Source organism: Silene latifolia, chromosome 10, assembly GCF_048544455.1.
Source record: "Silene latifolia isolate original U9 population chromosome 10, ASM4854445v1, whole genome shotgun sequence".
NCBI classification, from domain to species: Eukaryota; Viridiplantae; Streptophyta; class Magnoliopsida; order Caryophyllales; family Caryophyllaceae; genus Silene; species Silene latifolia.
This window is the reverse complement of record NC_133535.1, coordinates 45,378,801-45,395,354: the sequence shown is the minus strand read 5'-3', so window position 1 is coordinate 45,395,354 and position 16,554 is coordinate 45,378,801. Positions and strand designations below refer to the sequence as shown.

Below are 16,554 nucleotides of genomic sequence, written 5' to 3'. Positions count from 1 at the left end.
CATCCAATTTTCACATATTAACAAATACCAAAGGAATAACTATATCATGTAAGAATCCTATAAACTATGCAAATTACGGCTTCAAAACTCACCATACTCAAACACGCAACACCCATACCAAAGAATGCATTTCACATGAAACAATTTTCTACTCGTATCACATATATTCACTCAAGTAAACATTTCAATTCCATCTTTTCAACTATCATATTATCATTTATCACACAACCTCTACATCACGTAAAATGTTGAACAAAACTATAACACAAGCATAATCATGCAACATGTCACTCCACGTTTCCCGACTCATAACCACCCACGTAGTGACCAACCAAAACAATACGATCTAGTTTTGAAACGAGGGATCCTACTCACCCAAAACCGACCTCCTATTGTACTCATGTCGGGTTCATTTTATTAGACACACCTATGTTCATTTTGGTTCATTGGTTTAGGTTCCAAAATCGTCGCTCTGATACCACTTTGTAACACCCCCCCCCCCCCCCCTCCCTCTTACCCGGCCAAGGTAATTAGGAGATGTTACCATCTCGGTTTCCCGAGGCGGTAAATCATAGATACAATCAAGAAACATTTATTACAAATTACAAGTTTAGTGATTATAAAAATAAACTAATGAATAAATGTGAACTATACAAATTACAAGTCAACTACCATCTATGTCATCTATGCTATGCTACTCGACTCCGAGTCCAAGGCGCGGCCCAAATCCCGATCACGTCAACAAGGAAACCTGTACTCAACCTGATCCCCATATGATTGGAAATATCATATGGATTGACACGGGCCACCCCGAAAATAGGTGACAATTACACGGACACAACAAACGTCAGTTTCAATAAATAAAGTGTGACACGACACAAGTATGTGAATATGCAACATGACTATGATATGAATGACATGCTATTAAACAACCACCGCCACGATACTGGGACACGCCCAGGCTTACCGACAACCACACTAGTACCGGGACACGCCCAGATATACCAACAATCACAAACAGGTACCAGGCCACGCCCAGGTATACCGGGTCCGGAAGCCAACCGGATCCCCTGCCAGACGTCGTGTCTCAACCAAACGAGTCCCTCTGTAACTCAAGCCATTAATGTGCACATCTGTGGACACAGGGGGCGCTTGGGAACAAGCGTTTGTATTTGTGGAGTCGCTACCAATTTTTATGGGAAATTGGAACCGTTTGAATACCTCGCGTCATGTCAAGACACAAAGTAGTGACATGAACACTAAGAACTCGTTACCCTTAGCATTCTATGTCTAGAATGACTCTCGTGGATGCCAATGAACACGGATGTTCACAGAGATCTGGAGTAAGAGGTGAGGGTACGTATTAGGAAGTGCTTTTATTGAACACCTAATCCCGCCCGCCTCGATAGCGGCCTCTACTAATGATTAGGAAAATCGTTTGTACTTGATATGCTGTCGATTATATGCATGCAATGCAACATCCACCGTTTTAATCCTAGCATGTGAATTAAACTAAGTCGGTGGACACGTAATTTAGCACTTATTAATGTCGAATTAGGGTTTAGAATTAATTACATGTGAAAAACAAGTAAATAAATCATACATAATAATGAATAAATAAAGATAATTAAAATTACAATGGATTACAATGGATTAATTGATTTACGTCAAAAATATACTTAAGACGGACAATTTGAAGAAAAGAAAGGAAAATAAATAAAGATGGAAAATATGGACAGATTAAGGGTGATATTACGGCTAATAGTCAATTAATTACGTAATTAAAGGATTTAGTCAAAGCGAGAACGGAAATTCAGAGACAGAATTCACCCCAGAACAGGTGCAGCATTGCTGCGTCCCTTGGAAGAGACGCAGTATTCACTGTGTCTGTTCCTGAGGTGAGTTCTGGCTGTGAAGTCAGAGCTGCGGGTTGTTTACGTTCGTTGGTGAATTTATTGATTAATTATCGGTATTTGACTCGGGTGAAAGTGATTTAGCATATTAATTTACATATGAGACCGTCATAAAAGCAGTAAAACGAATTAAAACGATTTAATGGTTAATCAAAACAAATTATAACGAATTAGGTTTAATTGTGGAGACGAAAACGGACCTAAAATATGCGAATAAACTGATGAACAAACCACAAAAATATGTACAAAAGACGAATTCCAGAAGCTTGATATGAACGAATCGAGTCTCTAAAATCCGGGTTTGATTTAATGACGAAAACCCGCAAATATTGATTATTAGGGATTTAAGTCGGAAATAAGTCATGATAATCCCCCCCTACTACTAAGAGAATAAAAATTCTCTTAGTTTTCCCTCCAAAAAACATCTAGCTAAATAAGGTAATAAATAAATTTTTCTTTCATTACATTATTATATTTTCAATGAATATATTCATATAAATAAACTCTAATTTTTTAAATAAATTCATAATTATGATTTTTTTCATTAAAATAAAATAAAATTGATAAACTATAAAGTATAAATTGATAAATTTTTCATTAATGCAATAATTATTACTGTAGAAAATAACACATGCTTACTATTAGCTTCGTGACAAAAAAACATTCACTAAAAAAAATTCACAACTTACATAAATTTTTTTATTGGTTTTCCATTTCATTTTTTTCTTTTCATATCAAAATACAATGGGGTGAACTGATAAATATTAATGAGGTGAAAATTTAAAAAGTATAAATCCTCCTATATACTAAGAGAATACAAATTTTCTAAAGTTTTCCCTCCAAAGTACTCAAACTTATATATGGAAACAAATTAGATTTTCATTTATTAAACTAATTTTTCATTTAAAATAATCTATACATAAAAACTCATGTATCTCCTATAATTAACTTCGTGACAAAAAAAGATATTTTTAAAAATAATTTGATGTAATTAAAATATTTTCATAAAAAACACAATTCATGGAATTATTCAATTCTTTTGATTAATTTTAATATTAGTTAGTTATTTTTTATAAAAATTTGTGAGATATAAATCTAAAATTTATAACTAATACACTAAAAATTAAAAGGTCTATATTTATCGAGCATTTGTGCGGCACCTACACTAGTTATTATGAATGTATTAAAATTATTACGCATGAAGAAAAGGGAAGAAAATAAAAAAGGAAATAAAAGAAACGAAATAACAGAGGACGGAGGAAGAAGAAGAAAAGCAGGAACTGCGGTCGGTTTTAATCATATTTTTGACGTAAATCTTACATTAATTGGTACAAAAATAAAATACAATAAAAAAGATGAGATTTACACCCTCAGACTTACATGTTTGATGAAACGAGATTAAGTAAGTTATCGTATAGTGATTGCTCGACTCGAATGTATGTAGAAAGTGCCCTCGTTAGAGGATTTAGATTAAGTCGATTGATGTGTAGTGGTCAAATTGGTCGGTCATGCAACATGACTGGAACTCAGAATGATCTGAGCTTACGTGGTCGATTGATCAAGCACGTAGGCGTCGAAAGCTTAGAGCACGATCTTAGAATGCAAAGGGAGAAGAGGAGGACGGACACTCGCGTGAAAAATATGTGGAACGAAGGTCCTATTTATACTAAAAAATATGGAGAGTTATGGAATGACTCAAACTTTGGAAATAAATCACGGAAAAAATCTGTAACAGGCAAAAATGAGCTGGGGAAGAGGCGTAGCAGCTACTGCGATCCTTCGAAGAGGCGCAGCATCTGCTGCGTCATTTCCCCAGTGGTTTCCTCCTGCGGAAGAAAGAATTCCGCGTTTCTTTTAGGGAATTGCGATGGATCTCAACTTCCTTATTCTTTAAAATAAGATTTTCGGGATATATTTTACCAAAAGATATAGAATTAATTTATTGGAATAAATATCCGGAATATTCTAGGATATTCCGACTCGGCATTTTGAACGGTTTCTTAGAAAATGAAGCGGTTTTTGACCCGGACTCCAAATGAACTCTAATTACTGTCAAAACGACCGTAATGGCGCGTAGATGACGACCAAGGGGTAGACACAAGTATTTGAGCTATCACTTGAGGATAAACTTACGAACTGTCATAAATCGTTCCGCGTACCAAACATGCGGCCCAATCATCATTGGGTGGTTGGCGGGAGGTGCAGAAATGAGGTATCTACAACATCCCTCTTAGAGTGGGAAGCTCCAAAAGGCGACTTTAGCTTAAGACGGTCTCCCAACCGTCGTCTCCTCAATAACCAAGTAACACCACCAAACAATCACAACCGTCGTATTCTCCAATATACATGACAAATACAATAATGCAAGATACCACACAATATACGAATTACCGACTTATCAAGTCATCTTAACCAATATCATGTTATAATGCAATTCAATCGACATACTTATCTCCTTAATTATGTTAGTATTCACTAAACATCTTATAATGGAATTACTCTAATTATGTGACACTAATCACAACATTAACGGTACGATAACATGTGAAATGTCCACATTATTGAAACCGAGTAGGATTAACCTACCTTTTAGCATACTCCATAAGCAAATCCGAAACCACCAAGTATCCATATCATAAAACCGTCTCATCCTACATAATTCATAACAACTATCACAAAGCATCCTACAACAACTAATACTACTAATTAACCCTTCATTATTACCCATTAATTACTCCTAATACTAATTAAAACACTAATTAACAGTACCCATGAAAATCCCCCAAATTCTAGGGTTTGAGTCTTAAAACGAATTATCCAAATTAAAGGGACAAAAGTAGTATAATACTCACAAAGTGATAAGGAACAAGAATATGTGAATGAATCTTCCAAAATCTTTACCAATAGTTGTAGATCTAGGATTTAAAGAAGGAGGGATTGTAGAGAGAGATAAGAGGGGTTTAGAGATAAGGAATTAGGGTTTGAAAATGGGAAAAATCAGAAAATGGGGTATATATATGTCAAGGCCCATCAATAGAAAAGCCCACGCATGAAAACTCAGGGGTTCCGCAGCACTCGGTCGAGTGCTCGGTTCACTCGGTCGAGTGAGCCTCCACTCGGTCGAGTGACCTACGATTCAGGAGCTTTAACAAATTTGCAGACTCACTCGGTCTCTCACTCGGTTGAGTACTCAGCCATTCGACCGAGTACTAGCTCTAGAATTTACGAGGTATTACATGGTGTGACACCAACAAGCTCAACGAGTGCAACATTGTAAACGTTGGTCTTGTAGGTGGAATCAATGAGTACTACATGAGGATAAGCACGGAATAGCTTTACGACTTCCGGATGAGACATGAAAACATGACTGAGCTCCTTTGTCTCGGGATTTGTCTTGTGCCATTCCACATATTTCGCACCTACAGCTAGAGCCAACATTTGTTGAGCGGCATTCCGTGTCCCTCTGATTTCTCGCCGAACCTTGTTTGCCTTGCTATAAATTTGGGTGCTTGTAGGTTGGGGTTTATCGGGGGTTCTTTGATGAAGAACGTTTTTTATATCTTTCGGGGGAATCGATGCCCGGACTTGTTGCCTCATTTACTCTTTCTCGCCTGCATCCAAACCCGCAAAATGCATATCCTCGTCTTTGTAGTTTGCTAGATGGTGGTTATGATATCTACCGCTCTCGAAAGTACGTCAATATGTTCCAAACTATCAACTCCTTACTATCTACATCATTAACCTTATTCTACACAGCTCGAAACCGGAACATACACTCACACTTAGGTGTCCCTTTCTTCTTAGGCTTGTCGGGAATGTCGGGCTCGTCGGGATCAATCTTCTTTATGGTTCGCCCGTACCTTGAACAACGAAAGTATGACGCCAATAACTCGGGTTGTTTATGATTCTTGGGCCCATTTGATGCTTTAGCGAAAGCAAACCCGTTATCAAAAGCTATCTTCTGGTCAAACGCGTCATACCGACTTGCAAAGGTTGTATCCGTCACAAATAAATGGTTGTAATTAACACCGTCACCACCAAATTCCTCAAGTGAATCATGTTAACACGCAAATTTAACAATGATTAGGTGCTAAAATACATAAAGCGGCCTAAATATACGATAAAAAGTAAATCAAAAGACGAAAACATAAATTAAAAAACCGATCCGTGAAGCGACATTGGATATCAACGTCCACCATTAGCCCAGACGATGATATCCAACGTCCTGGTCCATAGGATACGATGAATCCACACGTCCTGGCCCAACAAGGACGAAGGGATTCAACGTTTGTTCAGCCCAGACGTACCCACGTCTTGGCCCATTTTAGATGAGCACAATCATCGTCTAGGCCTACCCCAGACGCGCATATTCATCATCCCAGTCCAACCCAAATGTGGACAATCAACGTCCTGGTCCATCCAGGACGTGCATAATGAGCGTCCTGGTCCAACAAGGACGTGCACATTCAGCGTCCCACTACATTTGTACGTCCACTTTCATAATACTAGGCAACAATTAATATTAACTATATGTCCGATTCAAACGAAAATAAAAATAAAAATTACAATTCGATAGATTATTAAATTAGTTAACTAGTTAACTTACCGATGATTCGTCGTTAGCCGTTCATTTAGATGGTTTGTTGTTTGACATTGAATCGGATTAACAAAGTCTTGAATTTTTTTTAAAAGTTTATTGTTTGAGAGGATTTGAGAGAGAACAAAGTAGAGAGAGAGTGAGCAAAGGTAGTGAGCGTCTTTTTTAAAAAGAAAAAAAAAACGCCGGCGATTCGTTACAAAACGTCGACGACGTTTCGCAACCCCCTTATTGAGAGACTATTTTATCATACCCCTTACGTGTGTTTTATACCTCTTTTATTATTGATTGTGACTCAAATGTCTATATCAGTTTATACATATTTTCTTTATAATAGTACCTATTTTAATATTTTATCATATATTGTAGCCATTTTTATTAGTACCCTATTTTATTGTATAGGTACTCATTTTATTTCTTTTCGTACCATCTTACCATCAATTTGTAATTGTACTCTTAATAAATTTAGTGAGAGACCGTCTCTTAAGAGACCTGCTGCGTCACATCCTGGAAAAAAAAAACATGAGGGAAGTCAGCATTAGGTATTTACCGAGTATTATCTAGTCATTTCTGGAAATTCGTGCTCTCTACCACATACAAAGGTGCCAACGGGCAGGACACAGAGGTGCCAACGGGCAGGAATGGAGGACGTCAGGCTCAGGTTAGTTTCGGTCGGCCTTAACCGGCCCATGGAAAGGTTATGGGTGGGTTGGGTGTGCTGAACTATGTTTTTTTTAAGGTTTGGGGGGGGGGGGCGAACAGGGAGAAAATGATCCTAAATCGGCGTGGGTTGAACGCCAGACTATGACGGGCAGGATAGCGGGTTAGACAAACCATGAAAAACGACCCAAACCATTATAATTGTCATGAAATCGGTTTGGTCGGAATCACAATTTTAGAGAAATGGTTAACCGAAACGAATTTGTTTTTACTAAAAACTAGGGAGAAAATAAGTTATATTGTTAAATATTCCTTTCTTTTCATTTTCCTATTGCAAAAAAAAAAAAAAAAAAAAAAAAAAAAAAAAAAAAAAATAAAACTTAACTTAAAATTGGTATTATCAGTCATAGCAACCAACTTTGCCAACAAACTAAGATTAAACAAAGATTATCAATTTTTCAATCACGGTTCATTGTAGCTAATATACAGACCTAACCTACTTTATCCAGTCTTGCAAGTTACAACCCCATAGAAGACCTCTTTGGGAAAACATTGACAAGTGCAGACTTGTAAAATGTAATGGGTTTTTTTTCTTGGTGAAAAGTAAAATGCAATTGTAAGAATGGCTGATACATAAATATTACTCGTAATCAGATTAGTTTTCCATGAACTAAATGGTGTATTACAGAAAAATTATCTGAACACCGCTGAAATGCATCATATTCAAAACTTACTGGACATAATGACAAGGTATTTACAGTGCTAACATTTTGAAGAAATACAGTCATCATTTAGCAATAACAGACTCAGAAGCAGAGCGTCGGTAAGGGCGTTGCTCTTCAGTAACGCCATCAGCAATACGTTTGTCTTCAAACCATTTCACTACTCTTCTCCGAGGAAGGTTTGTGACATGGACTATGCTGCTAATCATGGCATTCTGCATTTTCAGAACAGATTCAACTCTCAATTATGCAGGAACCAAAATTTAATTAAATGTTTAATGCCCAAAAAAATTTGAACCATACACGGTAATTGAATTACACACATTTTTGGACTAGTAGATTAAGATAAACTTCTTAGCTCACTACGATGTGTGCAGATATTTATCTAGATGCTATCACTCAAAAATTCAAATAATGCACATGTAGAACCTTAAGATGCGTTAACACGGAGAGGCTTTTTTTAATGACCCGTGATGAAAAATGTGTCAAGAATTGCATGAACGACTGCCATCTCAAAATAAAAAGAATTGTGGCTAGTAAAGGGACATGAACATGCTTGGTGTTCCTACGGCCTGATCGTAGAAAAGTTTATCAACCAAAAGATGATTACTTAGGATGACAATGGGTCGGGTTGGATCGGGTTTTGCAAGATCCAAACCCGATCCACTTTCTTATTGGATCACCGATCCATATCCAAAATTTTAAAAATCCATACCCGATCTATTATACTTTTTTAAAATCCATACCCACTCCAAATCCATACCCGATCCACCATATAATCCAAAATCCACTTCAAAACTTGATTTCCGATACAAAAAATTAATCTTATATGAAAAAATTGAAATTTCAACCTTAATAAACCCTAAATTTCCAAAAATATTTGATTGGATCGGGTTCGGGTATGAATGGATCGGGTTTGGATATGGTTCGGGTTTTCCAATAGTGGATTTGGATGAGTTTTTAAATAGTGGATCGTTTATGGATTTTTAAAAGGTGGGTTTGGATCGAATTTTCTTCTTCGGTTAGATTCGGGTTCGGTTCGGTTTGGGCCACAATTGCCATCCCTAGTGCGTGACCAAGGTATTCTTAGTAGTTAGTCCTATAGATGATTATTTGATGATGAACAAATAGCAGGCAAACAGAACCTGTAATTTGCAGGCTAAACAACTCATGATAGAAAACGAGGAATATATTGTCCAGAAAATTGAACTTACAGTTGGACGATGTGTACGTCTGTAAACGTTTTCTAGGGTTTCGACTTGAACTTTCTTCAGTCTCTTCTGTGCTGACCAACTACCTTGTAGGACATGGATGGGGGTTTCAATTCTGGGTTCGAGTTCCGTTTCTGGTTCAACTGATTCAACAATGTCCTCAGCAGGCACAGATGGTACAATTTCTGGGTCAATATTTGTGCTGGTAGGCTCTCGTTTATCAGGTAATGCTGCACTCAACATCAGTAGATTTGGTGGTGGTTCACGTAATAACTCAAGAACAACAGCTCTATCAAGACATAGCTCCGCTGCAAGTTGTTTTATCTGCAAGGCGATTGATAATTTACTTGATAGTGAAGATTTTGAAAAAAAAAAAATAGAAACATGCTATGTACTCTTGAGTCTTGATATATCACTTTGGTCGCCTGTACAACACGTGAGTGTCCGAAACTTTGACACTTCACTTTAGACGAAAAAAGTGAAAAGTTTCTGAAAAATAACCATATCCGACTCTTCGACACTGTGTCGTGTTCGACAATTAGCAGCTCAGTCAGAGTAACATAGGAAACATGTCAGTTACAAACTAAATGAATGATGTGATCAACTGATCAACTGATGAACTATCATATGACCAAAGCAAGTGCCTGGTATAATCCAATAACGTCACAAGTCCATACACTGTCGTATCAAGGACTCCGCGTCTTCAAACACTATAAATGTATTTATTTTTTGTACATTTTACTCAGAATTTTGCACTGTTTTTTCTTAATTCTCTAGCTTTTGAATAATACTTCATAATAGCTTTCAAATTTTTAGCGATGTGGAAAAACAACATATTATTAGTTCGCCATTTACCGAATAGCGAGAATCGTAACACTTACACTAGTTTTCCGACGGCCAACCTTCAGTGCATACGCCAAACGACGAAGTTGCCAACTTCTCAGTTTAATTGGTTCCTCTTCCTCTTCTTCTTCATCAGTATAATCAGCATCATCATCATCATCTCCTACATCTTCTTCCACTTCTTCTACTTCCTCTGCTCCTGCTTTCACTCCTATGTCATCATCTGAATCCATATTTAACAGCTCTGCTAGGTCTTCATCCACTGCAAGTGCTTCCCCTAACTCACGTTCAAGCAAGGCAAGGTCTTCTTCAGAAATATCCTCATCATCATCATCAACAAATTCCCCGTCTTTCTTGAGATCTTCTTCTAGTTGTTTAAAAAGAGCCTCAAAAGCATCCTCATCCACGTTCTCATCTTTTTTTGAGCCCCCTTTTTTACCGCTCTACAAACAAAGAAAGACGCTTATGCTGCAGCTCCAAACAAAATAAATATAGATAGAAAACTACATTCAGATATACTCCCTCCATTCAAGTCCAAATACCCAATTTCTTTTTGTAGATAATACACATATTGTAACGTAAATATTTTGACTTCCACATTACAAAAAATTATAAAAGTTTGATATTCTAATCGTACTCATGTAAACAAATCCAATCAAATCCGCATGAATATATTTTCTCTTATATATTTCACAGATTGTGAAGATTCTTTTCACTATGAATAGTGTCAGACAAAAAAAAAATAGCGGATTTGGACTTGAGTGGAGGGAGTAATATTTTACTCAGTACAACTTAAAGAGATAAAAGTCAAATGCACCCAAATCTCAACTTCCGTCATGATCACATTAGTAGGGTATCCAAGTGATTAATCCTAAAGCAAGATAAAGAGGGTGGTATAATGCTATGAGTAAATTGTGAAATAGAAGGGAAGGGGTCGAATATATGCAACATTAATGAGAACGCAAACAGACTGTCTCTGATTAAACTCAAATGAAAATTGCGACCAAGAATACCATTAACTGACGGTTAATTCATAACGCAAACAGACTGTCTCTTATTTGGTTTATTCCATGGTAATTCAGAACCAGATAATAAGCGGTTTGACAAGTGAAACTAAATTAAAACAAGCCACTGTATACAAAAGGTACCTTATTAAGTTTGGAAGAAGGGCGGCCGGAATTGCTGCGACGGCGGGCAAGAGTGAGAATGCAACGGCGGAGAGGGAGACGTGGCAGACTGAGATTGGAAGGTGGGTTACTGAGAAAGAGATGTCTAGTTTGGTAAGGTAAGGTTGGTATTGTAATGGAGGAGGTGTTGTGTACTGATGTCAATCCCATTTTTCCTTCTTTCTCAGGGATGAACAACCTCTGGGGTTTTTGGCTCTTCGCTTAGCTTTATCCTCTAGATTTCAGACCATATTTACATCTTCTTTCTCAAACGGCGCTCGTCAAACAATTTCACTCAAATTTTTTTTTAATCCTTTATGCGGCTATGGCATAGTCAATATCGGGGAAGTGGCAAATAAGCCCCAAACGTTTGCCACTACGTGCAAATTAGCCCCATAACATTTTACACGTGCGAATTAGCCCCATTAGTTATACCCGACGTGCAAATCAACCCAAGTAGAGATATCCGAGTAAAATTCTCGCCGGAAAATTGTGACATGGCACCGGAAAAATGAATAGAATGGATTAAATTAAATAATAATTAAAAAAAAACATGAATCATCAGTTCATCACTATCACTCTTCAATCGTTATTTCCTCCATCTTATCACTCCCACTCTCATACTATTTTTTAAATTCAAATTCAAATTACTAGTGTATGTAGCAGCATGTCTGTTTAATTCATTTGGCAGTTACAGAAATATTCAAACAACTGCATGTCTGTTTCTTTTTTTTCTAACTAATCCCCTTATTTTCGACTGTAATACACTATGATTATGTTGTTTTATCTACTACATAAAAATCAATTCAATAGGCCGGCCACACAAGTCTTTATCATCATCATCCTTATTAGGTTGTTGTTTTGGTAGTGTAATTTAGTTTATTTTGTCCCTATTAGACGACTCAGTACTCTACATGCATGTTCTGATAATCCTCTATAATCTTATATGTTTATCCGTCAAAGACGACTGAGTACTCTACAGGGTAGGGTGTTTTGGATTGAATGAATTAAAGTAGATTTCAAATCACAGTTCATTATGGATAGGATAGAGAGGTGTGAGGATGAAGGAGCTTAAAATAGTGTGAGAGTGGGAGTGATAAGATGGAGGAAATAACGATTGAAGAGTGATAGTGATGAACTGATGATTCATGTTTTTTTTAATTATTATTTAATTTAATCCATCCTATTCATTTTTCCGGTGCCATGTCACAATTTTCCGGCGAGAATTTTACTCGGATATCTCTACTTGGGTTGATTTGCACGTCGGGTATAACTAATGGGGCTAATTCGCACGTGTAAAATGTTATGGGGCTAATTTGCACGTAGTGGCAAACGTTTGGGGCTTATTTGCCACTTCCCCGTAGTCCATATATTTCATCATTTCGAATGAGTGAGGTAAGTTGAAACTATTAGCTTTCAAACTACGACGAAAGAATTGGACATGAATGTTTAATAGAAGGCATAAAGTCACTAACTTTATTGGCTTTACAAAATCAACGTTTAATTATTATTCCATGGAAGAAATGAAGATCTAATTCTAAGACCCTAATGTTTTGGACTGAAACTATCTGAACTGAACTGAACTTAATAGAACTGAACTGACTTAACTGCATTTGTCAGAGTTGAACTGAAACCAAAGTAATGACTTAACTGCATTTATCATAGTTGAACTGAAACTAAAGTAAAAGTTAATTTTTGTGAAGAGAAGAGCTGAACTGAATTAAGAATTAATTTGTTAAGAGAAGAGCTGAACTAAACTGAATTAAACTGAACTGAACTGAGGCTCTGTTCTTTTGGACTTAATTTCAGTTCTTATAAGTTCAGTTCATCTCTATTAAGTTCAGTTCGGTTCCGTTCAGATTAGTTCTATTCAACATAATTAATATTTTTATTTTATTATTCTTATTATTTATTATATTATTATATTTATATTTAGTATATATATTTATTAATTATTATTATATTTTGGGATACTCTACCTGGTACCCCCTATGTTTTTTCATATTGTATGGGGTATCCTTCTTTTTGAGCTAAAAATCTTTGACTGTCTATAATTCTTGGTCACGAACTCGAAAACGACAATTTTTTTTTCAAATTAAAGATCTCGTCAAGACAATCAATTTGAAAAAAAAAATCGTTACTTTATGAACTCGTAGCCATTAGATATAGCCGGTCAATTTTATTTGGCTAAAAACGTTTGACCGACCGTAATTTTTGCAACGAGTTTCAAAAGTGATAATATTTTTTTTTCAAATCGAATATCTCGTAAAGGCGATCAATTTGAAAAAAAAAATGAATCGTCGCATTCCGTGTAACACCCCCACATACCAAGGTGCCTTACCAAGGACCACTCTACCATGAGAGCTTGTTACCATCTCGGTTGCCCGAGGCTAGTATATCAAAAGTAACCATTACAAAACATTTATTAAAGTATGAAGTTTTTTTTTTTTTTTTTTTTAATGACGAGGGGGTTGAGTCCCCCCCGGGCCCATGCATTCCCGCACCACCACATGGACCATGTAAGTCACCCCCTTTGTGGGCTGCAGTGGCCAAGTGATCATCGCCCCAGCTGGTAGTCGAACCTGGGACCTGTCAACTCCTGCATTTCTGCAAGTTTCAAGGTTTAACCCAGCTACCACTGCACTAAAGTTAACGATTACATTGTCTCAAAACCAAACCAAAAGAAATGTGTATAAATGTCAATACAACTGAAATCAAAAACAGCTAAACTCGTAACAGCGGAAGCTAGACTCGAAGTGATGACATCTCATCTCGTCCCCGTAGCTAAAGACAACCATCACCTGTCACAATCTGCTCACCATCCCCGAATGGATCACCACAGTTTTACAAAACAACAACGGGGTCAGTTCACTGCATAATTAAGATAAGCCAAAATACAACAATGACAAAAGCAAATGTTCCACAATCATTCTCCAACTCTCAATCACGTCTCATAACTGACTACACACTTAAGTGTGTAGTCCTGCCAGATTACTGCCACATCAGATAATCCACACCGCAAGTGGGGGACCGCAACCTTGCCCACCTAAGCCACGCTCATCGCAACGAGCAACAACCCATGTTCCTTAATGTGCACATCCCCTCTTGTGGCGGGTTCCACAAGGGGCGAATCAAGGGCGTGAAGCCACTCCCGCAAGTGACTCCACTCAGCCGAGGACGCACCTCACAGTCATAGTCAATCTATCACAACTCCAATACTCCGGAATACAATCAACAACAATATTATCATATCAATTAAATCACAACATCAATCTTAAATCAATTACGCAATCAACTAAGTAGGGAAACCCTACCTTAGCACAAATCCGATTACGAGTCAATAAGGAAGCTAGAACTGCTCTTCTACGAATTCTCCACCTAACAACAAACATACAATCCAATCACAACATGCAAAACAACCCCTTCCCCAATTCCAATCACTAGGTTAAAACCCTAAAAGACAAAACTGACAAAGCTATAAGACTAGTGACTTATTGACACAATCGACGCAAGAGAGAAAAGAACAAGGACTCACGAACAATCAACGATCGTGGGAGAGATTAGGGATGATTAAAGTTACGTAGAAAGTACCGCTCCAAAATTGCTTCAAACATACCTGATCGAAAAGGTGAGGAAAACGCTCTCTCATCGACACCTCTGGTTTCCATGTGGCCTCTTCCACATTATGATAAGTCGAAAGTACCTTTAGTAAGACGGTCTCAGTATTCCTTGTCTTGCACACTTTCCATCTAAGATCCCCTTGGAAACCTCCGCATAAGTTAGAGACTCATCTAGCTCTATGTTCTCAACCTGAAGCATATGTGATTGATCGCTCACATAATTTCGGAGTTGCGAAACATGAAACACATTGTGGAATCGATCCAACGATGGTGGTAAAGCTAGCCAGTAGGCTACTTCACCTATGCGTTCGAGGATCTCATACGGGCCGATAAACTTCTGGCTCAACTTCCCTTTCTTGCCAAACCTCATCACCCCTCGCATAGGTGACACTTTTAAAAGGACCTTGTCACCTACGGGGAACTCAATGTCTCTACGGTGCAAATCTGCATAACTCTTTTGGCGGTCTTGAGCTGCTTTCATCTTTTGACGAATCATGCGAATTTGCTCAATCATATCTTGTACCATATGTGGTCTTCAAACCATGAAATATATATATATATATATATATATATATATGGATGCACTCCCTTCTAGGTTAAACATAATTTGGGCTTCCACAAATGGTTTAAGACGGATTATCAACACTAAAAGGCTGAGGAGAACGCAGGCTGCGTCGCCCACCGCAGGCCTGCGTCAAACGGCGCAAGCTACATCAACAGACGCAGGTTGGGCTGATCTCCGCTCCAAAATTGCTTCTTCTTTTAACACTCCTTTCACCATTTGGCCTCCATGCTTGTTCACCAAGGGATGACAACTCTATTGCTGGCTCTTGGAGAAACCGTCTTCACTTTATTGCTTGCTTAGGGGTGTGGTTAGAGGCACTTGCTCGGGATTCCGAGCTCTCTTTCAAAACTATGCTCCAACCATGCATTAAAACATGTCAATCATAACAACCAATGGGACGGGAGGACTAGTTCATTACTCCAACAAAAAGACCCTTAAATTAAACCAAACTAGGCCTAAGAAGGCCTTATTGACTCGACACTTTTGACTTTATCAGTGCAGTAGATGACAGAAACCTCCATCAATCCTCAAAATGATTCTAGCGAACTCGCTGCTTGAGCAATATCAAAAAGTATTCATATCTACTATATTTTCAACATGCATACAATTAAAGAAACATGATTATATTAATAGATCTACACATGATTGTAACAATATCAAGAGACAAATCAATAGTAGAAAAAACGTTTAATATAAAATTCTCAAAAAACACAAACAAATGTTACTATATTTATCTAAATTAACAAATACAGAGTACTCTAAATTCTTACCAAGGAAAAAAAAACATGATTATATCAATAGATCTACACATCCTAAACAGACAAAAATTGAACTTAATGGACTAAAAAAAACAAAAAAAAACACTAATACAAGATTCAAACACAAAAAATACAGTAACTTGGGAGGTATTTAGACCTCTGTATCACCCGCCATATACCAAGGAGCCTTAGCAAGACCTTCCCTAACATATAAGGGCATCACCATCTCGGTTGCCCGAGGAAAGCAATCATTAAAAATCGGTAAAAGAACATTTATAGTTACTTTACAAGTGATTAAACCAAAACTACTGATACAAACGATACAACTCATCAACACTATGTAAACTACTCCTGTTATGACTGGGCTGATCTCCGCTCCAAAATTGCTTCTTCTTTTAACACTCCTTTCACCATTTGGCCTCCATGCTTGTTCACCAAGGGATGACAACTCTATTGCTGGCTCTTGGAGAAACCGTCTTCACTTGATTGCTTGCTTAGG

The 16,554-nt window shown here is 37.4% G+C and overlaps 1 protein-coding gene across 1 annotated transcript; it reads right to left on the bottom strand.

Annotated features, from left to right (window-relative positions):
* Positions 1-7,784: 7,784 nt before the first annotated feature.
* Positions 7,785-11,409, bottom strand: LOC141605580 (protein OVEREXPRESSOR OF CATIONIC PEROXIDASE 3). Its single transcript, XM_074424415.1, has 4 exons — positions 11,095-11,409; positions 9,985-10,389; positions 9,107-9,427; positions 7,785-8,107 (listed from the first exon to the last, which is right to left on the bottom strand). The coding sequence occupies exons 1-4, from the start codon at positions 11,281-11,283 to the stop codon at positions 7,958-7,960; spliced, it is 1,065 nt and encodes a 354-aa protein (XP_074280516.1). The 5' UTR covers positions 11,284-11,409; the 3' UTR covers positions 7,785-7,957.
* Positions 11,410-16,554: the final 5,145 nt, after the last annotated feature.

Coding starts and splice junctions, on each gene's coding strand:
- LOC141605580 (XM_074424415.1), bottom strand. CDS start 11,283: ATGGGATTGACATCAGTACACAACACCTCCTCCATTACAATACCAACC. Junction 9,428..9,984: donor TTGGCCGTCGGAAAACTAGT/GTAAGTGTTACG, acceptor ATCGCCTTGCAG/ATAAAACAACTTGCAGCGGA. Junction 8,108..9,106: donor GACGTACACATCGTCCAACT/GTAAGTTCAATT, acceptor CTGAAAATGCAG/AATGCCATGATTAGCAGCAT.